The sequence below is a fragment of the Parambassis ranga genome, chromosome 13 (assembly GCF_900634625.1).
Source record: "Parambassis ranga chromosome 13, fParRan2.1, whole genome shotgun sequence".
NCBI lineage: Eukaryota > Metazoa > Chordata > Actinopteri > Ambassidae > Parambassis > Parambassis ranga.
Genome location: NC_041033.1, coordinates 7,557,682 through 7,583,924, shown reverse-complemented (window position 1 = coordinate 7,583,924; position 26,243 = coordinate 7,557,682). Strand labels below are relative to the sequence as shown.

At 39.2% G+C, this 26,243-nt stretch overlaps 1 protein-coding gene across 1 annotated transcript in view; it reads left to right on the top strand.

Moving 5' to 3' along the window:
- si (sucrase-isomaltase) overlaps positions 1-23,305 on the top strand; it is a 57,091-nt gene extending 33,786 nt beyond the window's left edge. Inside the window, exons 26-48 of the mRNA XM_028418971.1 lie at positions 32-238; positions 380-534; positions 1,304-1,472; positions 3,608-3,704; positions 4,222-4,334; positions 4,598-4,723; positions 6,953-7,081; positions 7,189-7,305; positions 7,386-7,448; positions 7,577-7,693; positions 7,780-7,870; positions 7,970-8,108; positions 9,197-9,330; positions 9,450-9,484; positions 10,109-10,225; positions 13,993-14,141; positions 15,139-15,223; positions 15,361-15,417; positions 16,164-16,288; positions 16,629-16,717; positions 17,886-17,935; positions 20,586-20,756; positions 23,005-23,305. Coding sequence (XP_028274772.1) covers positions 32-238; positions 380-534; positions 1,304-1,472; positions 3,608-3,704; positions 4,222-4,334; positions 4,598-4,723; positions 6,953-7,081; positions 7,189-7,305; positions 7,386-7,448; positions 7,577-7,693; positions 7,780-7,870; positions 7,970-8,108; positions 9,197-9,330; positions 9,450-9,484; positions 10,109-10,225; positions 13,993-14,141; positions 15,139-15,223; positions 15,361-15,417; positions 16,164-16,288; positions 16,629-16,717; positions 17,886-17,935; positions 20,586-20,756; positions 23,005-23,082 — 2,613 coding nt within the window. The 3' untranslated portion in view covers positions 23,083-23,305. The remainder of the gene's footprint in view (positions 1-31; positions 239-379; positions 535-1,303; positions 1,473-3,607; positions 3,705-4,221; positions 4,335-4,597; positions 4,724-6,952; positions 7,082-7,188; positions 7,306-7,385; positions 7,449-7,576; positions 7,694-7,779; positions 7,871-7,969; positions 8,109-9,196; positions 9,331-9,449; positions 9,485-10,108; positions 10,226-13,992; positions 14,142-15,138; positions 15,224-15,360; positions 15,418-16,163; positions 16,289-16,628; positions 16,718-17,885; positions 17,936-20,585; positions 20,757-23,004) is intronic.
- The last annotated feature ends 2,938 nt before the right edge of the window (positions 23,306-26,243 follow it).

Sequence of the window (26,243 nt, the reverse complement as noted above, 5' to 3'; positions counted from 1 at the left end):
TTCTAAAATATCCATGTGCTCTCCTTCTCAGCCTAGTGCCCTTGAACAAGTTCCATGGTGCTTCTATCCAAAAGACTATGGCTACACTTTTACAGCAGCCGTAGAAACCAACTCAGGCATGACAGTGGATATCACTCGGAACAAGAAGTACAGGAGCAGTGGTCGCCCTGAGTCGCCAGACATCGACACACTCCATGTTGAGATTCGCTATCACAGTGGTGACTTGCTGCAGTTCAAGGTGTGTATTTCCTTACTTTTTGTGCAGATAGTGGGGCATCCATTTATGTAGCTTCTGTCTAAGTGTTTTTACCACTGACTCTTTTTTCTGGCTTGGATACACACACATACACTGACTCACTAACAATCTCTCCATGTCCAGATCATGGACCCAACTACAGATCGCTATGAGGTACCGGTGCCACTGTCACTTCCTGCTGCTCCTGAAACTGATGAGAACAAGAGGCTTTACAAGGTCCTTGTTTCCAACAATCCATTCGGCATCCAGGTCATAAGGAAGAGCACAGGAACCGTTATGTGAGTATCTCGGTTGTACAGGTGTTACCTGAAGTTCTTTGTGCAAGATGTCTGTCTTTGTTACTCTTTTGTTGTTTATCTTTCTAAAAAAAGATTAGGTGGGTTGCTGTAGCACTAGACATTCATTAAAAATGATTAGATAATATTGACCATTAAGGTAAATGATAATGAATTCCAACTAATATTGTCTTTTTCAGTACAGCAATGTATTCTCACTTTTCCCTAAGTTGACCCCTCCTGGGTGATGATTCATCAGACAGTTTTGGTTAATATAGATGTTCCCATTTATAAGCAATAAAGTGAGACATGGGCTAAAAATTCTATTTCACTTATTTTCAGGCAAGAACGTCCTTTTTTTCCAGTGAGATTAAAGTAATAATGCTGAGTCAACTCCTCTGGTATTGTTACCCAATCAGATATGCTCAGGAAAGTTGCCCTGTGCATCTGTGCTTAAAGTAGTTTCCTCTTGTTCAGCAGTCACGATGATGTCACAAGAAGCAGCAGAGCATTGGAGTCTAATCAAAGTATATCTCAAAGCAAGGGTGACATTATTTTGTAGTTAAGCTCTCCATGTTTTTTCGATGTGTCAGCTGAAATTTTACTAATTAAAATTTATGAAGAATGTTGAAGGGATGCCTGCAGTTCCTGTGGGTGATTATGCTTATTTGTGTCAAACATATTGTGAATAACTCCCGTTGACAATAATTCTCTCTCTCTCTCTCTCTCTCTCTCTCATTGATTAATCCTCTGTCACTTCTTCTTCTCTCAGTTGGGACTCCTCTGTGCCAGGTTTTACCTTCTCAGACCTGTTCATCCAAGTGTCTACTCGACTGTCATCTCAGTTTGTCTACGGCTTCGGGGAGACAGAACATCCCACCTATAAACACAATCTCAACTATCACACCTGGGGTATGTTCTCCAAGGACCAGCCTCCGGGTGTAAGTATCACACTGTAACATCACACATACACTCAGCGTATATCATTTGATTGAAGCATTGGCCTGGTCAAACAGCACATTTAATGAAGCGACGGACACTGAAGTGTCTTTAGCATCAGCAGAGGTGACTTGTAAACAGCATTTCTACACAGTATGTAAACTTGACTTTCCCTCATTCATGTCACTTTGATGCAGCTCTGTTGATATGAGCCACGGTTATAGAGCGTCATCATGTTTTCCCTAACCGTGTCAAGGCCAGACAGGATGAGGTTTCCACCTGTATCAGCATTATCAAGCATAATTGCTGAGCTGTCAAAACAGCTCCACAGGGTTCAGACAAATGTTATGGGGCCCCTTGGAGAGCAAGGGAATTAAAACTGGAGGGGGGAAAAACTTAGAGAGAAATTTAAAGGTGACATGATGATGTAGACTCTGTATTTAGCCAATCTTTGATAACATATGTATTTTTGAACCAGATAACTAAAACTTTAAATACAAGGCTTGCGGCAGAATTCTTGATAGTTGAGAAAATATCAAAGAGGGTTTCCAGAGCCATTAACAATGTACAAAATAAAGGGGAGTATGAACAGAAGCTTTTAAAAAGTGCCAGAAAATGACTTTTCCTGTCACACTTCCACAACTTTTTAGTCAAATATAACCTGAGGATGGATTCCTGCATAAAAAATGGATTTTTCTGCAACAGATCATCACTCTTCAGTGCCTTGTGACAGTGTGCAATAATATCCCGGGGCTGACCTGTTCTGGTAAATTGGCTAATTTGCCATTTGCAAAGTAGAATTTTTCAGCAACAGTAATGTTGCACAAAAGATGCTAGCTCTATGTAGCCAAGTTACAGTACAGTAGCTGGCTGAGTTAATGTGATTTGAAGGTTTCTTTATTATAGATTTCAGATTTAAACCCCAAAAGTTTTTCATTTGTGTCTATCCATGCACGATAACAGTTCATTTAAATGTACTGAAAAGGTAGATGTTCATTATATGAGCAAGAAAAAAGGAAACATGAACACTGGATGTCACTCATTGTTAGAGGAGAAGCTAATGAGCTCTCTAGGTCCAGTTGAAGACATGTAGCACCTTTAGCAAGAAAAGCACACATGTAAACAAAAATGACAGAAAAACAGAGCCAGTCCTTAGAGCCATTGTCTTACAACTCCTTATATAGCAGCAGTGCAGGAGGCTGATAGAGTGTGATGCACCCATGAGTGTTTGTCGCAGGATACTGACATCTGAAAGTGGCAGATTTACTGTCCCACACCACCTTTCGATCTGCTCCTCTTTGCCCAGTCCATCTAGTTCTATCCTCATCTAAACAATGAAGACAAGAGTGGGACACACTCCGTACCACTAGAATATTGTTCCATATGCATATTTACTGAAGCAGATGACTGTATGTACAGTATATGTATGAAGCTCTTTGGTATGATAGTTAATCAGTAGGGCTGGACCTTAATATTTGGCTAACTGGATATTGTTAGGTGTATATCCACTTTTTAATTTTGCAATTGCTAACAGAAAAATAAAAACATAGTGACAGCTTTGATAAAGTGAACTTTATCAAAGCTGCCTCAGACAGCTCACCTGTCTGAGGTGAAAATGTAAGTCAAGTGTCCACATTGCTGTCGTGCTGAATCCTTTAATGTGCATTGCCCTCTCTATTTGAAGTCCCTCCCCCATGCGGTTTCTACCGAAGCTCCAAGCTCATAATACGGTATACGGGTCAGCCCTACTTACAAGTGTTGCCTGTATTACATATAGGACTCCCTGGCTTTGTTAAAAGCAGGAAGCTGAAATCCATTTAGTTTAAAATCTCAACAGTGAGCTAAAAGAATTTGGGAGCAAAACTAGTTCCTGATACTAATACAGGAAGTCTATCTTTAAATCATATTTTAGTTAATTTCCTTACTTTGGGGAAAACTGCTGAATACTGACAGTACTGGGAGCAAGCCTGGTGTTGTTGTCACGTCCATAAATACTATGAGAAATGTAGAAAAAGTCAGGAAAGGAAAAGTCTCATAGGAATAAAGTAGTGCATCCATGCAAACTATACAGATGACACGGGCCAATGCCAACATCCACCCTTTTCACACACTCACTCTCTGGTTCTCTCTGCTACAGTACAAGATGAATTGTTATGGAGTTCACCCCTTCTACATGGGCCTTGAGACCACCGCTGATGCTCATGGAGTGCTGCTGCTAAACAGCAATGCCATGGGTGAGAAAAACACACATATGCACAAAGTCACAGGGCTACCTACACATATTTCTAGTACAGTACAGACATATGCATACACCATCATATGCAAAACTACGCTATATGTTATGCAAAACACTATGCATATGTGTGTACTGTACACACATATGCATATAGTTATTTATTTTTATTTGCATAATGAACACTATGACACTTATAACAGACAAATAAATATGCATCACACGTAGTGCTATATGTACCTTGTGCTTTAAAGCCTATGATGACACAAAAAATACTATGTGCCATGCAGTGATACCTTCTATGCTGTCATAGTGATAACATAAAAAAAAATGATCATGAACAGGAGTATATGTATGTACACATTACTGCTACTATACCATTGATTTAATTGTTTTAGTTGTTGTTTAGTCCCTCCCTGCCTTTCTTGCTTAGGAGTAAAACATACAGAACACACAAATATTTACTACTACAAATAAATATTTAAGCAACATAAATGTTTTATTTGCTTTGCACCTAGATGTAACCCTCCAGCCTGCTCCTGCTTTAACCTACCGAACTCTGGGAGGCATCCTGGATTTCTACATGGTCCTGGGTCCAACTCCTGAGATGGTGGTGCAGGAGTACACTGCAGTAAGTCTTCTTGGTCTTCTGTTTTGTGTGTGGGCCTGTGTGTGTTTTCGTGTCTGGCCCTGGGCCGCTGTTGATGGACTGCAGCAGCTGGGAGTTGCTCGCTTCATTGCGCTCTCTCATTTAGCCAATCTAAACACACATACACACACACACACAGAAACAATCAAACAAACACTTTATGGACGCTGTCCTGTTTTCCTGCAAAGTAACTTTTTCCTGTGCTGAACTGTTTTGACTTCCATGTTTGTTTTCTTTCCTAACAGCTGATTGGACGACCTGTTCTACCTGCCTATTGGTCCCTTGGGTTCCAGCTTTGTCGCTATGGTTACGCCAATGACTCTGAAATAGAGAATCTTTACAAAGACATGAGGGCAGCTGGTATACCCTACGTAAGTTTCTGGGCGAATGCTTTTTTAGATATGCTGGAATTGAGAGTGGAATATTTATAATATTATGATGTTAGCAATTAAAAAAAGCAATATAAGAAGTGTTCAGTAGGGTTGAGGTGAGGGATGTATGAGTTTGTGTGTGTGTGCTTAGACTACTACGGAATTAATCCTTCTCCAAAAAGATGAGGGTACAGCATGTCTGGTACTCCTCTCTAGACTTTATTACTACCAGAAACATGTTTTACTATGTGCTTGATACATGGCTGTAGCATCTTGTTCATCTCTATAAATACATCCCTCTGTTACTGACTACAAATTTCAAACTTGGATTTGTCAGAAATGGTTCTCTCAGACACAACCACAGGATTTAGTTCACTCTTTGGGAGCACAGAGCAAAAACAACTAATAACTAATAATCTACTGTAAAGATGTGATGAGTTTTAATAAGATATACATATTTTCAGGGTATTCATAGCACACTTCTGTCTGAAAGCTCTAATGTAGAGCTATTTTCAAAATCCACTGTAAAATTGCTGGTACGTCTTGGCGCTTGGCGTATTTTCACCTACCAAGAAGTGGTTTAGAGACACCACTTGTCCTGTGAGATCACTACAAGACAGACTTCTTTTGACAGAATGTCTGCCAATTGGAGCTTTGGGTTTATTTCACTCATGAAGTTGCTTTTTATTTTCTCAGTAAACAAAGCTTGATGTATTGATCTTCTGATAGTGTGGTCACCTTTGCCCTCCCTGGTTGTGATTTGGATACAGCTGATCTAGTTTCCACAAAGCACTTTGGAATAGGGGCCTTAAGTCTAGCCTTGTTGTGACAGCGAGAGAGTCCCTCTTTGCACAGAATCATAATTTGACCTTTTCTCTTTGTCCTGATGCCATATTTGCCACTAACATAATGCTACTGAGTGAGCAATGTTCTGCTGGGAAAGTTGATGCAGACACATTTTTTGTGGGAAAATGACAGCAATGTGAATTATTTGACCTGATGCTGCAGAAAGCATAAAACTCAACAAGGTCTGATATTTTATTCACAAAACAAATTCCACTATCTATATGAAAATGACATTTTTTTCTATTTTACTAATTATTTCCATGTTCAAAGTTAAGTATTAAAAAAACAACAAATTGGTTAGTTTGTTGTTGGTTTACCTGAAACTAACTGGCAGATGTGCATTGATTTCTGAACTCCGCTGTGTATGTATCACACACAGTTGCACACACCTTTAGTGACAGGATATTACAGGACGCTATGCTGATTCTGCCCACAAACATCAAGTCCAATTACATTCCAGTTTGCTCCAGCCTGCTTTTGCTGAGACACTGATTTCATTCAGTCAGTGCCTCGGTACAAGGAATCATTTCATTGCCCCCATCTAAACAAATGCAATATGAAAGCTTCTTCTTGTCCACTGTAGTTTGTTCAGTACGGAGACATGCACTCAGTGGAATAGACTGAGCTAATTCAACACAGTATCCACTCATATATTTATTGTATGAGCACAATAACTAAATTGGGTTAAAGTGGTTATTGAGATGCAAAATGGAGATACTGACTTTGGTTTATATTCAGTTTAAACCTGATCGGATGTGACCTATAATCTTATTTGAAATCTGATCCATTGTAGCGTCTGCAGACATATCTAGTTCGTACTACGTATACTGCATTTCCAGTGTAAACCATTTTAGATTACTTTGTACAAAAAAATAAATTAATATTCAAATGTGAGATATCTAACCATGGCAAGATGCCCCAAGAGGAAACAGACCACAATCCTAGCTTCTTCATCATGCAGAACAGAACACAAGAATTTCCATGGATAATCAAGTGATCCCACTGAATATGCTTTCACAAAGCCCTAACCTGCAAGGAGCTGATGGCAGCCAAAACGAATCCTGCATCATTAACTGGAATGAAAGATAGCAGAAAATACAGCTACTTAAAAAAAGGCTCATCAGCTAGCTTTACATACAAGCCAACCTTCCTTAGACACGCCAACTAAAGTAGATTCAGAATAAAAGCCAAAAACAAGTACAAATCTCAATACCTGTATGTAACATATGTAAAACGAAGAAAACTGACATGACACTGCTTCAAGAAAATAGGATTTATTTCCCTGAAGACAAGATGGGTGCTTTCAGTAAATTGTATGGAATTTGAATAGTATGCTGCAAACACATTTTTAGCATCAATTAATGTAAGCTTTAACTGCTGCAGGATGTGCAGTATGCAGACATTGACTATATGGATCGTCAGCTGGACTTCGTCCTGGACCCAGAGTTTTCCAGACTTCCAGCCCTGGTTGACACCATGAGAGGAGAGGGCATGAGGTTCATCTTCATTCTGGTAATGGCATTTCGAGTGACATGTTTGGGATTAGCGTCCACATGGCAGCTCTAAATATTATATTTAACTGCACAAGAGGAATGTAAATTATGTGCATTCATTTCTAGGATCCTGCAATCTCAGGCAATGAAACAGTTTACTACCCTGCCTTTGTAAGAGGTAAAGAAGCAGACGTCTTCATCAAATGGCCCAAAAACATCAGTGATGAAATTGTGTGGGGGAAGGTAAGAGCCAATAAAAAAAAATCAAGTAAAACAATCAGCTTGTATTGACAAATACAAAACATGAAATGTATTTTCTGTAGGTCTGGCCTGATTACCCTAATGTCAATGTAAATGAATCTCTGGACTGGGATACTCAAGTCGAGGTACAGTATTTTCCCCACCAACATACAGTACATATCACTTTCCTTCACACAGTCTGTTTTTTACTACAAAACCAATAGTTTGGGTTTGGACAGATGATTTTCTAAACTTCAGACTGTCTCTCTTCCAGCTCTACAGGGCCTACACTGCATTCCCAGACTTCTTCCGCCCTACAACAGCAGCATGGTGGCATCAAGAAATCAAGGATTTCTATGACAAAACCATGAAGTTTGATGGCCTTTGGATTGTGAGTTTCACTGAAAAAGAAAATTCTAACCTGATTAGCTCTTTTTCTTTTACTGTCCATGACCCATTCTCTGTCTTTTTCTTAAGGACATGAATGAGCCTGCCAGTTTTGTCCATGGCACAGTTGGAGGGAAGTGTCTCGGAAATCCAATTCTAGAGAACCCTCCATATATGCCACGTAAGACACATTTCATTTCTTGTTCTTCTTCTTTACATACATTAACTGCCTTTAGTCTACATGTAAATGATTGTCTTTGTGTGTTTGTGCACCCTAAAGCTCTGGAGTCCAAACATCTTGGCCTAAACCACAAGACTCTGTGCATGAACAGTGAGCAGATACTTAGCGATGGCAAGAGAGTCAGACACTACGATGTCCATAACCTCTACGGCTGGTCCCACACAAAGCCCACCTATGAGTAAGTATTCATGTTTGTGGGTGTTTTTGTGTCTTTAAAATAATAACCTGCATGACAATCCTCATTACTGACTGAAAAGCAGAGCTAAAGGGGCAACACAGTGCATTTAAAATCAGATTCACATGCAGCATTTAGCTAGAAGAGGGACAGGATTGTGGTCACTGCTGTGGAGTGTCAACCCTTGCAGCCACTATAATGCCTTTTAACCTTATCATTCAAAAGCACCTAAAGAAAAGTGCAATGAGAGCAGACACATTTTCCCTTGTCATATCTTTATGATGATTTGTCAATGTGAAAGTACATTGATCCTTATGGTAAAATTTGCTTTTTTTACCCCAGGGTCCAATCACATTTCATTGCTTTGGTCATAAAGGATTCACATTTATTTTTTAACAATTTCAAAAAATTCACTTCTATAATAAATTTAAAAAGTATGCTGTTAGGAATAAACCAAGAAAACCGACTGTTAATCACTTCAGTGCTTTTATTCTTGCAAGAAGGAGCAGTCACATACACAGACAGAAGTCTCTGAAGGAATGCTCAAGGTCTTCTCTGAGCAGCTCACTTCCTATACCCTTCGTTATCTGACAGACACTTTGTTCTCCGACAGTCACAAGCAAGTCATAACAGAGCCATACATAAAGGTCGCAGAAGCATAGGCACAGTAACAAGAGTCATCTCTTTAGGATAAGGACAAAAGGTTACATATCATATGTGAATACATTATACTTAAGCACATGAGAAGGTATGCTGCATAATTCCCAGAAAGGCCTTCACTGAGAGCACGTGTACAGGAATCAATAGCGCACATGAATAAGGAATTTCTAGAATTCTCCAACACATCCAGCCTGTTTATACAAAGTATAATAAGAAAATCCGTGTTTTTAATAAAATGACCATATCGCTGGTGTCATAAATACATGATTGTGAAAATAATACATGAATAAACGCACTGTTAATGAATGTGAATGATTAAATGAAATGAAATACCACAGGACTATTTGGATAATGTTATTGCACAGGACCTAGGCTGCACATGTGTGTAAATTTGATGTGTGTGACATCTCAGGTTTTTGTCTGCTGTGCAGTGCCCTGTTAAGTGTGACAGGTAAAAGAGGCATTGTGGTGACGAGGTCCACTTACCCCTCCAGTGGAAAATGGGCCGGACATTGGCTGGGAGACAACTTTGCCAGCTGGGACCAGCTTTACAAATCCATTATTGGTACAATATAATTATACACTTTAAGATAAAATGATTGTGCTGCTATCTGATTGTGTTAGGGTCATACAGTGTCATACAGTGAAAAGAAAAACAACATCTGGTTTTCCTTTGCTCTGCAGGTATGATGGAATTCAGTTTGTTTGGTATCCCTTATGTAAGTATCATCATCTGATCTCAGTTTTGACAAGACATAATCTTATTGATGTGACCTTGTCCTCTCTAAATAGATTACAGCAGCTTGAGTGATGTTATTTTGTTTGCTTGATCCTCCGATCAAAGAACATCTTGAAATACAAAGTGAAGCATGCCGTCACAAGCCCCAGCTCAGCCAACACGCCCTGTGCTGGTCTGTCATGACCTATAAAACTTTATTAACTGAGTAGCCCTAAATGAAACTTACATTTTTACATTGTCATTCAGTCTTTTTCCTTTTTTTTCTCTTTGCCCCTTCTGTCTATGTATTTATTCCTGCCTCTTCCTCTTTCACATATCACCCTTCTGTCATGTCCCATCTTCTTAGAACATCTAATAATAATTTGAATCTGACACTTTAGCGATCCTTATATAGAAAATCATTTGCATGCCCGCAGCCTTGCCAAAGGGTCACAACCATACAGTAACGCAAGGACACCTCAGAAACATGATGCTTGCAGCTAAAATGGAGTGACCCTTGTGCTCTGGGTAGCAACACCCGATGCCTGTGATTCCTCTTTTTAACATGAGGAGACATGGTTGTTAAAACTCACACTCACACACTGTATTTGACATTCGTTTTCAGACCGGGGCAGACATATGCGGGTTCTTTAATACAGCTGAGTATGAGATGTGTCTTCGCTGGATGCAGCTGGGTGCCTTCTATCCATACTCACGCAACCACAATGGCAAGGGTAGCCCGGTGAGTGAGTTCAAACAACACTTAGACAGGAAGGTACTGGGCTGTGAACTGTTAAGTTTGCTTTTTTTCCCAGATTTGTTGTGTGTTTCACACTAGAAGCCACTGTTACTGACATGCATTCATGCCAACTTGATTTTATTTTATTAAAACAGATTCATAAAAGTACAATAAAGTAATAGGAGTCAGCACCAGTGATTGAGATATTTCCTGGAACTCTTGACGCTAGGTGTATTTTCAATAATGACACAACTGCTGGTGCTCAAAAAGCTACCCTAGCTAACATGTTCCTGTGTTTTAAATATATTGGGTCAACTTTTATAAATCAAACATTTATTTTGTACCACCTACCAACTCTAATTGTTTGCAAAAGATGCAAAATCTCCTTTTCCATCTCTCTTTTAATCTCCGCCTGACATGTGTGCACACCCACACAAACACACAAAAAGATAGACCTGTTTGGTGGTGTAGTGTTGGTGGCATTCATTCTAGTGGTGACCTTTAAGAGCGTTGGAACACATCTGAGAAATCCAATAACGCCCGTCCGGAGATCGATCCCACTAGGCGAAATTTCGCTGCACTGGAGTCTGCAATACTAGACAGGACACAGCGGTGTGTGTGTTTGCGGTGTGTAGGTGTGTGTCAGTGCTTTTTAACGACATGGAGTAGGGATATAATTGAATTCTCAAGGTGATCTGGGCACCACTGCACACCACCTAACAACTTGGCACACACATACACCCCATGATTCCAATCATTTAATAATGGCTTGCAAATGGGTGTTTAAACATGGGTAAAACTGACAGGGAAAAAAGAGCACACACACAAATGGCAGAAGAGGGCAGAACAAAATGACACTTTGAGAGAAGGAGATAAAGCCTTGAAGACAAAAAAGTAAGAGAATTGATGTTAACAATATAGGTATGGTATGCTACATGACAGAAAATTTGAAAGAATTATGAGGGCTAAAATTGGTAGGGAATAAAACAAGATGGCAAGTTAAATGGTGATGTCAGAGGAGGGACAAGGCTGAATAAACAATTTACCAATTTTGAAACAAGTCTGAGGATGGATATGTGACAGACAGAGGGTAACAGTGGAACAAAAACTGACTGAGAAGAGAAAGTAAGGTCAGTTAGTGGTCTACACTGTAAAAACTGTATTTTCTTTCCAGTGAGCCATAAAAAATCCCCAATCATCAGACAGTTAGCGGGTGTAACCTCCAGTCTGCTTAACAAGGCATTTGACAACAATGTATTAACACCACAAACCAGACAACGGGGGTACACAAGGTCAGAGACAGAGGAGAGAGAGAGAGAGAGAAGAGGAGAGTTTTTGCAGAGTCATTCCCAGAGCTCTGTCACGCCCAGTGTCTCTTTGCCCTCAAACAACTTTCATTGTTGACCTCTAGATAATTTCATAGCACCAGCAATATACTGCACTGTTCACAGTCATATCGGAACAAAATTAATTAAACAAGATATATTCTTCCCCCATCGGGCAGTGTTTCTGTATGTATATTGCTATTCACCCAAAGGGACATATTATTGTTCATCTGAATATATATATATATTTTCTGACGTGAGCTCTGCAATGTAAAAAGCAACTTTTATTAGATAGGCTGTGGAAGTAGATTCCAGACAGATAAATGAAGAGAAGTAGGAAGAAAAAAAATGAGAAGGGCTGACACAGTCAGATAACCTCATTTTTTTTTTCTTGAAGCTGCGTGTGAAAAGAAGTGCGCACACTCATACATATCTGTCTACAACCAGTGTGTGTGTCGCAAGGCCTTTTGCCACTAGAGGTGCGGCCATAAATTTGGCGAATTCATGAGATGGATTCTCTGTCTGCTTCTCACTCTTCTTGCAACTCTTCATCAATCCCATATCTGGTTTTCCACGGTCTGCCTTGAGGGCCTCGCAGACAGCGGTAAAACTGTTAAGTCCTGCAAGATTTGTGCAACTGAATGCAAAAAAGAACTTTTTGGAGATTAACCTGTTGATGTTACTCATGCATATTTAAGTTGTTTGTTATCACTGAGAGTTTAAATTTGCTGTTGTTTGATTAATCACTGGGTGTACAAAACAACATAAAGTGACATAAAGATTTATTTTTAACGATAAAACCACATTGAGAAAGTTTAAACCAGAGAATTCTGTCTTCCTGTTGAAAACTATGAAAGCTTCAGAGCACAAAATAAACACCTATGAGCGATGTATGTAACTGAATGGAGACCCTTCATCTGGAAATCCATAATATAATATAGGGCAGCAGTGGGCAGAAGTTTGGTGGTTCGATCCCAACTCCTCCCTAGTCACTGTTGTGTGTCCTTGGGCAATACACTTTACCTGCATAGCCTCCATTGTACTCACTGGTGTATGGCTTTGCTGCCTTAAGCAATTTCCCCATTGTGGGACTAATAAAGGTTTCAAATTTAAATTTAATTTAATATTTTAACAGCAACACATTATTATTTATCGAGTATGGATTCAGAAAATAAAATGTGTTGGACTGCATGTCATGAATATTTGAGTCCACTATTATATATGATGATAATACAAGAAGGATTAGCAGCACCAATAATCCATGATAAATTAACATATAGCATTGTAAAATAATAGTGGCATCAAATCTGAACACATTCATGCACTTTTTCTATGTTGTATTATGTACAGTACATATACTGTTAGTAATGCTTTGCTGTATGAATTTACCATGCCTTTCTTGTCAGTTAGATTATCATGAATTGTGAGAACAAAACATCACTAAACAAATGTGTTCCTTTCCACTGACATTCATTTAATCGGCCCTCTTGTTTTATCTCTTTATTACACACACACACTTACATGCACCCAGGCATACACACATGCTCTAGTATGATAATTACCTCCTATGAACACATTTGATTGTATGACATGAGGGTGCCGAAGGAGGGTTACTGAAAATGAAGGCAGGTAGAACTCCTGGGTTTTCAGATAATTACAATCTTGTAAATTTCCTAGGAAAATTAAATGATAATCTGGTAAACTCCTTGGGTCATAAGATAATGGAAACGTTCCGTATTAATTCTTAGGCCTGCACTTAGTAACCACTGTGCTACAGTTAGCAATTATTAGCGAATACGTCCCCGCTAACCTGCAGTTGGGAACATGCCTGTCATTTGATTTGTCTCTGGGGAGACTTTCATGATTGTATCTTTTATCTTTTATTTCTTAAATTGAAAAAAAAGACAGGGGGCACTCACACACAGACTGATGCTTAACTACACAGCAGACCGTGACAGGTACCTCAAACCAATGCTTGCACACATTTGCAATGCAGTAAACACCAAGACACACACGCATGCAGCCTCACAGGGAGAAGCATATGGTGATGACACGCTTCAGCTGAAAATCTTCATGATCCTCTGTGTGTGTGTGTGTGTGTGTACTTGACTAGACTGATTATTGTCCTCAGAACAGTTCCTGAAAATGAGCTAACACTTTTAGATTGGCCCACATCTATTAAAACACAGTACACTGTGTCCTCCTTTTTTGTCCTTGTCTCTTAAAGAGACGTTACACTTGTTGCCAATTAAAATGAGATAAATGTCATCACAGTGTGTCCCTTAATAGTTTGGGCATCATTTGGTGGTAGTATCTACTTGTGTCACTAGTTAAGTGTTGCTGTCAGCCGCTTTACATGCTTGGTAACAGTGTCAAAGTATTCACACTTAACATTTGAATATTTTTTTTTCTCACCTGTTTATTTATTCATTTATTTATTTTCAGAGACAAGATCCTGTTTCTTGGAATGCCACCTTCGCCAACATATCCCGGGATGTCCTGAACATCCGCTACACTCTCCTGCCCTACATGTACACACTGATGTTTGAGGCACACACTAAAGGAAGCACAGTAATCAGACCACTCCTGCACGAGTAAGCACAGAAGCTGTTCTTTTCTTATCCTTTCCTCTCATGCCATGGCTCTACCAATAATTACTGTAATTATAGTACCCTGATCGAAAGTTGTTATTACCAGTGTGGATCCTGATAACTGGATAGATAACTTGATGTTATACGCCATCATGGTAGTTGCCGTATGTAAAACCAATTTCGTTGAGTATATTTTTACATTAGAACTTGCTGTCAGTTTGGTAAGGTTTGTTAAACAAAGGCCAGCCCTTAAATATAGCCTTGTTAGCTACACAAAAAGATATCTTGTACCTGAAGTTTGGTTGATAACTCAATATGATGAGAAACTCACGAGAGCTCGCCTTCCACAATAGCTGCACTTCCATTAAAGGTAGGGTAGGAGATTTTGAAAACTCAGTGAGAGTCAGCCAGATTTCGAAAGTAAACACACCCCCCTTTCTCTCACCCCGAAGCCACGCCTCCCAATCACATGGACGCGCATTACCTGAAGACGAGCTGCGGTCTGTGACTTCGGCCATCATGCACGTACCTCTCTGGTGTGCGCAGAGCAGGGAGAGAGTGACAACCAGCCAATAACCTACGCAGGGTCCACCCGGAGGATTAGCTGATGTTTTTAGCGTGCTATAGCTTCCACAGATTCTATTCTTCGTTTTAAACCGAGACTGCCGAACTAATTGGTTGCTATCAGACTGTAAAGAGAAGTTACACTAATTTAACAAAAAGTGCATCAGAATGAAATCTCCTACCCTACCTTTAAGACCAGGATGAGGCTAAGTGTGGGGTGCATTTGGAAGGTCCCACATGTGAATGTGTGGAATTCTATGGAAAAAGAAGACATATTTATTTATTTTAAGAAACCTTACAAAGTCACAGGTATTTAAAGAGCTGGCAGTCATTTGGCTTGCACTTGAAAAGCTGTCTGGGATGAGGAAAGAGAACATTACATATATGTATGTATGTATGTATTTTTGAGTCAGGCTTTCATGCTGCTGTGTCATAGGTTTGTGAATGACAGAACAACATGGGATATCTACAAACAGTTCCTCTGGGGGCCTGCACTACTTATCACCCCAGCCCTAGACCTGGTATGTACACAGACCTTTATTTAACCCTTTTAGTAGTCCAGCAGTAATCATAAATATATTTGTATTAATATTTGTCAGCCAGGCTGCTCCTGTGTTTCTCTGATTTCATTCTTTGTAACTGCTTCTCTGACTAACAGGGGGCCAGAAGTGTGAATGGCTATGTTCCTAATACTCGCTGGTATGACTTCCACACGGTGAGTCCCTGGCCTTAACGACCAAACAGAATTAGACACACAAAGTTCATAGTGCATTGCAGAAATACTGCAGATGAAAAAGCACCTGCATATAATTATTGAGCATAGAGCACATACCTATTAGTATTTGTAGTATCTATTATTGAAAGAGAATCTCAGTGCACAATATATATATTGTACATGCATTAATCAGCCACTTTGCTTTGTTTTAAGTAATTTTACAAAAACAAACATTAGACACACCAAGACAATAAAACGGAACCACAACTACAACAAAAAGGCAATATTAGCAGAAGAAATCCAATGTTTGACAGCATCATTAAGGAGTTGCAGCTCAACAACATAAGGCACCTTAATGACAAAAACAAACATGCTCTGTCTCTTTCTAGCTAGGGGACTCCCCATCTGTTAGACAGCATCATAAACACACACAAAAAGACAACTGTTTTACTGACAACTGTTGTTATGCAGCATAGAGGAGTGGCTGCCTCCATTTAATTTGTCCTCACAGCATACACAAGAGTGCAAGCTGTTAGGAAGTTTGCAAATAATCTATTGATGTGTAATAAATTTGTGAAATCCTTCAGATTTAGCCTTTATAAATGTCACATTTTTCACTGTGTGCTTTGTGATTTAGCAGTGCAAAAATGGCAATTTTCCAGAAAGGTGCTGTTAAGCGACATGAATCACAGTTATTTATCTGCAGTATTCATTAAAAGAATGTAACTACTGCTGCTTTTTATCAGGCCAAAGACATTGGAGTGCGTGGCCAAATGCTTAACATGCCAACACCCCTGGACCATATTAACCTGCACATCAGAGGAGGGCATATCTTACCATGGCAGAAACCAGAGAACACGACATATTACAGGTAGGTGTACACATGTCACACCTGATACATCATCAGCCGTGACATCATCACTGATCAGTTTTTTCAGACTTTCAAACATGTATGACCATCATGGTCGTGCGTTCCACGCAGGTTGACAGGTTGTGTGCTTATGGCCCACACATCAAAATGAGTATGTCTCTACGATTGTCAGTGTAAATGACAGAGACGGGCAGTCAGATGATGGCTGCAGCAGCAGTGTGATCAGGTGGATCCCCCCCAGCAGGAATATTAATGTACTTGTTCTCAGCAACACATATAAATAGACACTGTCCTTTAGCAATCTGCTGATATAACCCCTCTCTGTCCCTTTTTGTTCCAGTCGGCGGAATCCTTTAGGACTGATCGTTGCCCTGAGTGACAATGGAACTGCTCAAGGTTCATTTTTCTGGGATGATGGAGAGGGAATAGGTAGGTCAAAGGTCACTGTTTAATACACGCATTCACCCACAGAACATAAACAGAATATGTCATGTCAGTTTTTATATACGTATTTACTGATTACAGGCATGATTCTTTCAAGGGTCGAATGTTCTTTAGATAGTGTTGTTTTGATAAGACTTTACAGCATACCTTGTCAGGCACAAGAGTATCTTATAGATATTATTAACATTTTACAGTATTACAGTTATTAATACAAAAGTATTGTGACAAGATATTGCTAATTATTTAAATAAAATGTAATGATCAAGCCTATAAGCCTACAAATTCTCTTGAAATATTTTGCTTCTACTTCTATGAGAAAGCATATGGAGCCACTATGGACTTCTTCATAGATTTTTGCAGAATGGCGATTACGGCATAGTCTCTACACTCGTTCTTAGATACACACACACCCACACACACACTCACAAACTTCTCTCTGAACTGCTTCTGTGAGGAGATGCACTCCTCTGTGAAAGGAATGTTTGTGTTGGGACAAAGGGGGGAGAGAGAGAGAGAGAGAGAGAGAGAGAGAGAGAGAGAAGGCCAGGGAATAGAAAGCGATTGAGGAATGCAGAGAAGGGGAGTGACAGAAACTATTACAGTAATTCCCCGTGTTGCTGCCTGGAGATATGCTCTCCATCACTCCTCTTTTATCTGGTCCCTCGCTCCTCTCCTCTGTGTCTCCCTGTCTGTCTGCCGTGTAGCATCCCTATGTCTTTCTTGTTTGCTTTGCCTGTCGGTATAGTGCCTGCTTACCTGCAATATCTGCTTTTCCTGAATTCTGCATGTTTTAGTCTCACTTCATAGGGTTAGCTCGCCTCTCTGCTGTCACTCAGGTTGACTCACTCATTCATCACTTACTCCCTCATCCATTCAGACAGTTAGCTGTTTACTCATTCATGTAGCAAATTATTTACTCAGCCTTTCATTAATTTAGGTAGGTAACTATTTTATTACACTAATTCCATTATTTGGTAAGTTAGTCAGCCATGAGTCAGGTTTATACATAGCTCTATTAATGTAACACGATACACCTCATCAAGTGATAATACTTCATTTTGTCACATTATCTCTGTCCCCCTTTATTCATTCAAGTAGTCACATGACTTTTCTCTCTGCTCTGTCTTAATTTACTTCTATTTTCTCTCCTCAGACACGGTGGAAAAAGGACAATATCTTTTGACCACATTTACAGCAGAATCGGTGAGTTCAGGGCCAGATACATGCCATGTCACTTTTATTATTTTTTTTTCATCATTATAGTTATTAATACAGCAAGACTGACAGCTGAGCCCCATGCCTCCCCATTCGAATACATGGTGGTAGGTGGGTGTCAAAAGCTAACAGTTGGAAACCATTTGCAAAGAATTTATGTGTAATCCTAGGGTGGAATACATTTAACACGTCTGCATAAAAGAAAATCCTCACTTTAAAAAAAAGTAATTTGACAGCTGTATCAAAAAGCAATTATTGGAATTGTTGAATCAAGTGATACCGCTGCTATTATAATCATGCAAAAGTAGGTAACCTTTTAATAAACTTTAGCTGCTCTTTACAAAGCCATTGGTGATAACCATTTCAGTCTTCAATACAACTTCAAGTAGTTCCAAGTATCTGTTGACTTCGTAGGGCCTTTTACAGCAAGTTTGTAGAGCTGTAACAAGGTGTAGTTAGCTCTTGCCACCAGATGCCAGTTCCTAACATACTTTACATCCAATTTCATACAAAATAGTCACAAAGTTCAAGCTAATGGGAGAAACTACTGGAAAAATGTGGCCATTTTAGTGAAAAGCTTTTAACCGCATTTAGATCTTTTGTTGTGTTTGCAGCTGTTTAATCATTTTGTGACACAGAAGTAACATGCTTGCACAATGATGACTGTGGTTGTGTTTAACCACAGTGTGTTTTCTCTGGTACTTGTTTTTTTTTTTCACAAAATTGCAATGCCTGCTCAGACAGCCTCTTATCACAAACACAAAGAGCAATTTGGGGGTGTCTATTAAAAAAAATAAACAGTTTTTGTCCACAACTCTGCAATGGTTTAAAAAGGTACTTAATGTGAAGATGTTCTTAACATGATGCAATAAGTAGCGTTAGGTTTTATGCAAACTAAAAAGGTAAAAACAATCACTAAATTATTAAGTCAACTCAGATGAGCAACTTGGAGAATTACCATAATCTCATAATGCAAAACTGACTCCACTATTTTAAACTCAGGACTCTGTGGTACTACCAACTCTTGCTTTTGAAAATGCCTCTTTAGTACTTTGGCTGTATCCATAGGGCCATTGTATTATTGATGGTAGAATTAAAACATCTTAAGTGCCTCAAACCTTTGCAATGTGCTGTGCATTGACTTGTCTCTTTACACCTAGCACAGGTTTACCTAAATGCTTCCTGCAAATAAAACAGTATCTACAGTGCAGTCCATCCAGAGTTGCTAAGAAAACACAGGACGTGTTGCATTCATACAATTACACAATTCAAATACCTTGGTTTCAAGGGAGAAAAGTACAGTCATAGGCCACAACATAGGGAACGAGATGCTTAACTGAATATGCACATGGTGATTTGGTATCTGTAGATACACCAGATGTTTCATTTGAAGCCACTTTCCCCCAAAAAAGTAGAGATTAGTCTGCACTTAGTGCCAGAATAGCTGGGTGCACATGAATCAATACAACATCAACTGTGTAACCTCACTGACCTTGGTACATGCACTTTCTTATGGAGCCATGACAATTGAAAGCTAGATAAATCAAAGAGCATTAACCTGTTTTTGCAGAGACACTGTGTAAACACAAAAATACACAGCCTGTGTCTGTGTTGTGCGTGCCTAAGTCTTCCAGCTAAGTTCAGTAAGAAGAGAGTGTTTAGTGGACCACAGTTTGATCACAGTTTGAGTCAGACATGTCAAAAACTCCCTAATCACTGGGACTAATGGGACTAACCCGGCCCCATTTGCTTTCTCGCCAAGCAAAGACCCACAGGCACACATTAATGAACACAACATACACTAATACACATACGCAAATGTCTACAGTATACACATACAGCTACCATGGCCAAACATCTGTGGCTGTCCTCTGCCTACCATCAGGCTCAATCCAAAGCAATTTCACACAGTGATAAAACAGGCACAGTGTCTGACAGCCAAGGGGGGAGGAAGATTCTGTGTGTGTGTGGTGTTTGTGCGAACAGGCAGATGTGAGAAGATGAGGATAAGTTGGGCAATGAGGCCAGAGCTGCCTGGCAGATTAGCAGATTGTGTGCCATTTGGATGGTTGTCTGAATGCAGATGTGTGCCTGTGTGTGTGTTCTCTTAGCCCCATATGTGTTTTGGACCTTTAGAGTGAGCTCACTTCTACCGAATTCAAAGTTTTCATCACCTTTTAAGATACTGTCATTGGTTAATTGATAGGGTTAGGCGTTAATATTTTTGTGTTCCAAGCTTCATGTCATTCTCATAACTGCAGCATAAAACAATAAAAGATTTAAACCTTTTTCACCCAAACTAAACATTACTGCAGCATATTATCTACTATAAGCAAGAAGTAGACTAAAAATTATAACATAATGGATATAAAACTAATCATGTGAGGAAAGATAACATTCAATCTCCCTTGGTGAAGAAATGAAGCTGACTACTGCAGTAGGTTAGAGCCTCATGGTTCATCTCACTAAAGCACATTATTAGTAAAGAAAAAAAAAACACAAAAGTCAATGATGGTCCTGCCTCTCACATCACAGAACAGTAAATAAATAAAAGGGATTTTATAGATATTAAATGTGAATATTATAGATATTAAATGTATCATTATATGTTTCTAACACTGTTCTTTGTCTCTTCCAGAACACCCTGTCCAGTAAGATTATCCACAATAACCTGGCCCTTGCTGACCGCTTGATCCTGGGTGTGGTGAAGGTTTGGGGTGCAGGCAGTGTTAAAATCACACAGGTGATCCTGACAGACTCGGCTGGAGTGATGCACCCAGTGACCCCGCAGCACGACCTCACCACTCAGGTCAGAATGCTAATGCTAATCTTCTGTTTCCATAGTAATTAGTATGTTTTGATGTCACTGATGTTGTCTATATACAGTAGGTATGTGTATTCCATTTAAGCTGCAGGTTATACATTCAGTCAAATATAAAAAAGTGGTACCTTCATTCTTTTTTTAACTCCTTCCTTTGCTCTTAATGCTCTCCACAATTGAACACAAGTCTGACATAATAAACACAATTCCTGGCCAAGATCATCAAATATAGGGAATGGTCTATAACCACAAAAGCTCTTAACATAACTGCAATGCCAGTTTCTGGCAGATGAGGGTTATTTTTGTATACATAGCTGCAGAAAGAACCCTACTGATAATATTTGGTAGAGCTTATTTATTCATTTGTGTGTTATTATTATTCTTATTATTATTATTCTTCTTCTTCTTATTATTATTATATAATATCTATTGCATCTAAGATACTGTAAGACATAATTATGCATGCATTTTGTGCATTATCATAGCTCAGTGATGAAGCATGTGCACATTTCATGTACACACCCCAGCTTTTGAGTTGAGTGAGCATTTCCTCTGCTAGTCAAAATCTGTCAGTGAAACAAAAAAAAACCTCAGGTTTGCAGCCCAACCCCTGCTGCGACGCACTCTGTCGTCTAATAGCTGTAATCAACTCTGCATTCCCTGTATGTAAAGCCGAGCCCTTAACCATAAGTATGTCCAAAGTGCCTTGCATTGCCAACTATTTTTATCCTTAGTGAAAATAAAACATTCAGTTCATCATATGGAAATAATTTCCCACAGTGGTTGTGTACTCTAATCCTCCGCAGTAAGGCTTGAGGGTCATGTTCAACAAGGCTGAAAGGGGGTTAAAAATGAACCAGTGTTCAATCATGTTTCAGTAAGGAGAGTAGCGTTATCAAAACAGAGCTGATCTGGTTGTGTGGCTGATGTACACAAAAGTCTACAAATGGAGGTGGACGGATGGATGGCTGCAACGATCAAACTCTCATGGGCTAAAATCCCAATTTGAGCAAACCACCCCACTAAGGCAAACTGCCTGCTCAGAAAGCTGTGGTAATATACAAACACCTCTGATGAGTTTGACTGCATACTGTGTGTGATCACATTTTACAAATGTAAATTCCGACATCCAGCAGTAGCTCTGTAAAAATGCAAATATCTAAATAAGAGAAAGAAAGAAGTCAGATGAAGAGGTGTGCATATAGACCCAGGTTAGAGATGCAGGGTAGTTGAATAGATGGGGATGACAAGGCAAAGTTTTAGGGGCATGTGCTCCTTCTCCTATTTTAGCCTATGATAAAATATTCCTGTCAAGGTTGTGTACTGTACTCAGTGCACTTATCAGAAGCATGAAAATGATAGCTACAGCAGCTTCATAAATAAAGTGTAGGTGAAAAATGCCCTGAAGCTTTAGATTTATACTGTTCTTGGAGGAGCTGGACAGAGAGAAGAAAGACGAGAGGGTGAGAATTGCAGATGAAGAAAGTCGGAATGACAGAGGGATTCTGAGTTTGTGTGTGTGTGTGTGCTGAGATGCAAGGATGGGTTGAGGAGAATAATGAAAAGACTGAAAGACAGTCCATCTCCTGGAAGGAGGGAAGGACACAGAAAGCACACTGTCACAGAAAGCAGATGGAGAGAGGAAGAGAGAGGTGAAGGAGATAAACAGGGAGAGTGAGAGATGGGCGGAGGGAAAAAGGGCAGAGAAAAAGAAGGAGGATGACACAGTGTATGCATGGTAATAAGTGGTGTTTCAGTGCGAGACAATCCATTCATCAAGTATTGTCTGATAGGGTAACAACTTGAAAGAATCAGTAAGCAGCTGCTGCTGTGTCATTTAAATAGGTTGAAGTGGGAGGATTATTTCTGTCTGCTACAGGAAAAGATGCTGTCATTCACAATATCTTACCACATGTATAAGCTTCACCTACCGATAACCTTTGCTGTTTATATTACATGTATAGAACTGGGTTACTGTCCTTTAAATCAGATACATAAAGCAGAACCAAAGAGGGAGGATGCCTGAGCCATTTGTCACTTGTAGTTCACTTGTGTAAGAATCCAGCCATATTTCATCTACTATCACATATTTCCCATGTTGTGGAGGGTCCTGGCGGAAAGAAAGGATTAAAAAAAAACTTTATGCGCATACATCAATGTGGTCAGTGAGACCTCAGAGAAATAAAGATGTACAGCCAGTGATGAAGCCTTTTGTCTCTCTGTCTTCTTTCTATAGGAGCTGATTATAGATGCTACTCCAAGGTCTGTTCGTGTGGATCAGCCATTTACCATAGTATGGAGGACCAGTGCCTGAGTGCAGTATTTGTGTTTTTAACAACTAATTTATCTATACATACATACATAAGGGTACTTTAATTAACAGTATGATAAGACTGTGACTAAATATATTTAATTTAATTTACAACATTTAATGTTTTCAATTTCCTGTGTACATGTATCCATGTGAATATTATAGGCTACCTTAATTTGTAATAAAGTGCAATAAGTGCTTTTAAATAAAAAAAACTGTAACCAGATCTTTTTTTTTGTTTAATATTTTATATGACTTACAATAAAATTAAATCTAATTTTGTCAGTTAGTCAGGGTGTAGTTTTTTTTTTTGTTATGTTATAAAAGGTTTTTTCTCCATTTCAAACACATTCCATTTAATAGTGACAAAAACAAATGTTAACCTAATTTGTGTCCACAGCACATGCAGAGTGAGTAATTTCATGAAATTGTCCTGGTCCTTTTTTTTAGTAAGCAACCAACAGCTGTGCAAAATGAGTGAACAGGTGTTTATATAAAAAAACCCTACAAACAGTCAGAGCTAATGACCAGTGGAAAGAAACATGTGCAAAACCTCAAGATGTCTAAAATGCTAAATTGATGCCATGTAACACAGCTGCCAATCACACAACAACAGTAACACACAAGGAATATTATTATCCGCACTTAGGGCTTTTGTTTTGTAGCAGCGTGTTCTGGCGTCTGTGTGCTTCCCTGCAAACTCATGCATCATACGTATGGGTGTCTGTGTGTGTGAGTGGGTGGGTGTGCCAGGAACTAATTATTCTTCTCACCTGGGGGAAGCTGTCTACCTGTGCTTTGTCTCATCCCATTACTTCCCCATGTAATGATACAGTCATCCATTATTCAGCCTGCAGAAAACGTAATGATATCAATTTAGCCATGGGCAGCTCAAATTGATTTCCACTCTAATCGCCACGCCACAGGAAGGAATGTACAGAGGTTACTGCAGAATCTCAGTGTTTTTACTCTGTGTCTGTTAAAAAAGGTTCGGCTTAGTGATGATTCATTCCAGCCCCTCTCTTCAGGTTATAGTATGTGAGTTTGAAGTGAAAGTTTTTTTTGTTTCTTTGAAGACAAAGCCTCAACAACGGATGCTAGCAGTAGAGTAATTGGGCCGGTGATCTGACAATTTGGGTTAGTTTTCTTATTGGAGTCTTAATGGTAAAAGAAGCAGAAGGCTTTTATCTTTTCTACATTCATCTGTTTGTGGTTTCTGATTTTATCAGCGGTTATAATAATAGGCTATTCATCTATTATCTTGCCAAAGAAAGACATTTAACAACACATGGCCACTGACAACATCATCATTTCAGTTAGTTGTTTTGATAACCTGTTTCCTCAATTTTCTAGCTTTTGTATTTAACATCAAGAAAACCTGACTTGTATTGATGTTTAGCTTTTTTAGAAACAGGACATGGAGTTATTTAAAAACTGAAAGTAGCACTCAAACTTTTTTGTTTTACTTTACTGTTTTGTTTTATGAACTAAGTTAAACTCAGAATTTTGCCACTAACTGAATCGGATTCTGCTTCTGAGTCGAATCCTCCTGGTAAACCAGACAGTGTCACTTGTGATCACTTGTGATACTGTTTACCAGAAGGATTTTTACCAGATACTACTAAAAAGTAGTTTTCCATTAAATCTAACCACCAATGCATCTAACTACACACCAGCAAAATTTAAGCATAAAGTTGAAAAACAAGTTTGACCTTTTGGAGATGCAGGATTTTTAGAGGACACTTTTAACGTGCAGGTTTACATTGGGCTTAGCTAGTCTTCCCAGTGTATTAAAAGTTCAGTTATAGTCTATCATAGCATTGGTGAGCATATGATGTTACAACACATGAAGTGTATTGTATTCAACAGTAAATTATGTCTCCTAGTGAGCATATTTTCCATAAGATTTAACATTTATTCCATAGAGGTTATGTTCTCTCCTCCACAGTGAAATAATGTTGTCCGACAGTTTTCACAGTCTCACTTATACGTTATTATTCATGGATCAATGTGTTTTTTTTTAAATCCAACTTTCTGAAAGAGAAGCTATCTCGCCAGACGACGTGCCTTTAAATAAGCTGCGGTAACAATGCGTCTTTGTTAGGAGGAAGGGGGGGGGTGACTGACAGATACAAGTGTGTCACAGATGAAGGGGGAAACAAAAAGATAAAACACCATGAAAGACAGAGGGAAAACACTTTGACGACATCACAGACTGTCAGACTGTCAGGTGTGTGGGTGCACACGTGTTCTTAATGTGTTGTTGATTTAATGGTGTATGGATGATTTTCATATCTTTTATAACTTTCCAAATGTATTCACATTTAAGAGGCAAATTCATTAAAAAATAAAGACAGAGAACATATAACACTGTGTAACAGTGATAATAGAAATAATAGAATAATAGAAACATGCGTGCAGGATGCTCCTTGTCATAAATTCCATAATCTATAGAGTGACAACAGGTTGAGATGGGAGTCATTAAAGAGCTCGCAGCTAAGAGTCACACAGTGTATAAGTGGCCTTGACTCACGTCTCTCTCTTTCTCACCTACACACACCTCTTTGTCATCTTTTCTATTTTCATAATAAAAGGGCCGTTGTGTAGACAGGCCAATAGCACCCTACCTGACCGGATCCTAACAGCCAGTTTCACCATTTGACAAACACCCCCACTCCAACTCACACACACACTCTCACTAACACTCACACACAGCTGCACTGACACACAATGTAAAAATCTCACACGTTTGTCATGAGCCATTTCATGTGTTTGACACCATGCGTCAGCTCTGCAATTTTCTTTTCACCTTTGGCTAATCTGCCGTTTATTTAGGGCAGTCATGCACACCAGCAAGTCATCTACCCACTGAGAGCCCACTATGATAATTAGTGCATGACCCTGACCAAAAAGACACAAAAGCAAAATTCTGAGTTATGAATTAGAATCATGATAGAAAGGGGGAGAAAACCACACACACACACACACACAAAAGAAAACCCTCTGGGGAGGCAATTTAAAGAGAAATCTTTGCTCCTGGAATAGCTGAGGGTGCAACAGGAGCTGCTGGCAAAAAGAGAATAATAAAAAAAAAATAATAAAAAATATTCTATAAAAAGTTTATACATCGCTGCGCTGATTTACATCTGCCACCTCTTGCCTTT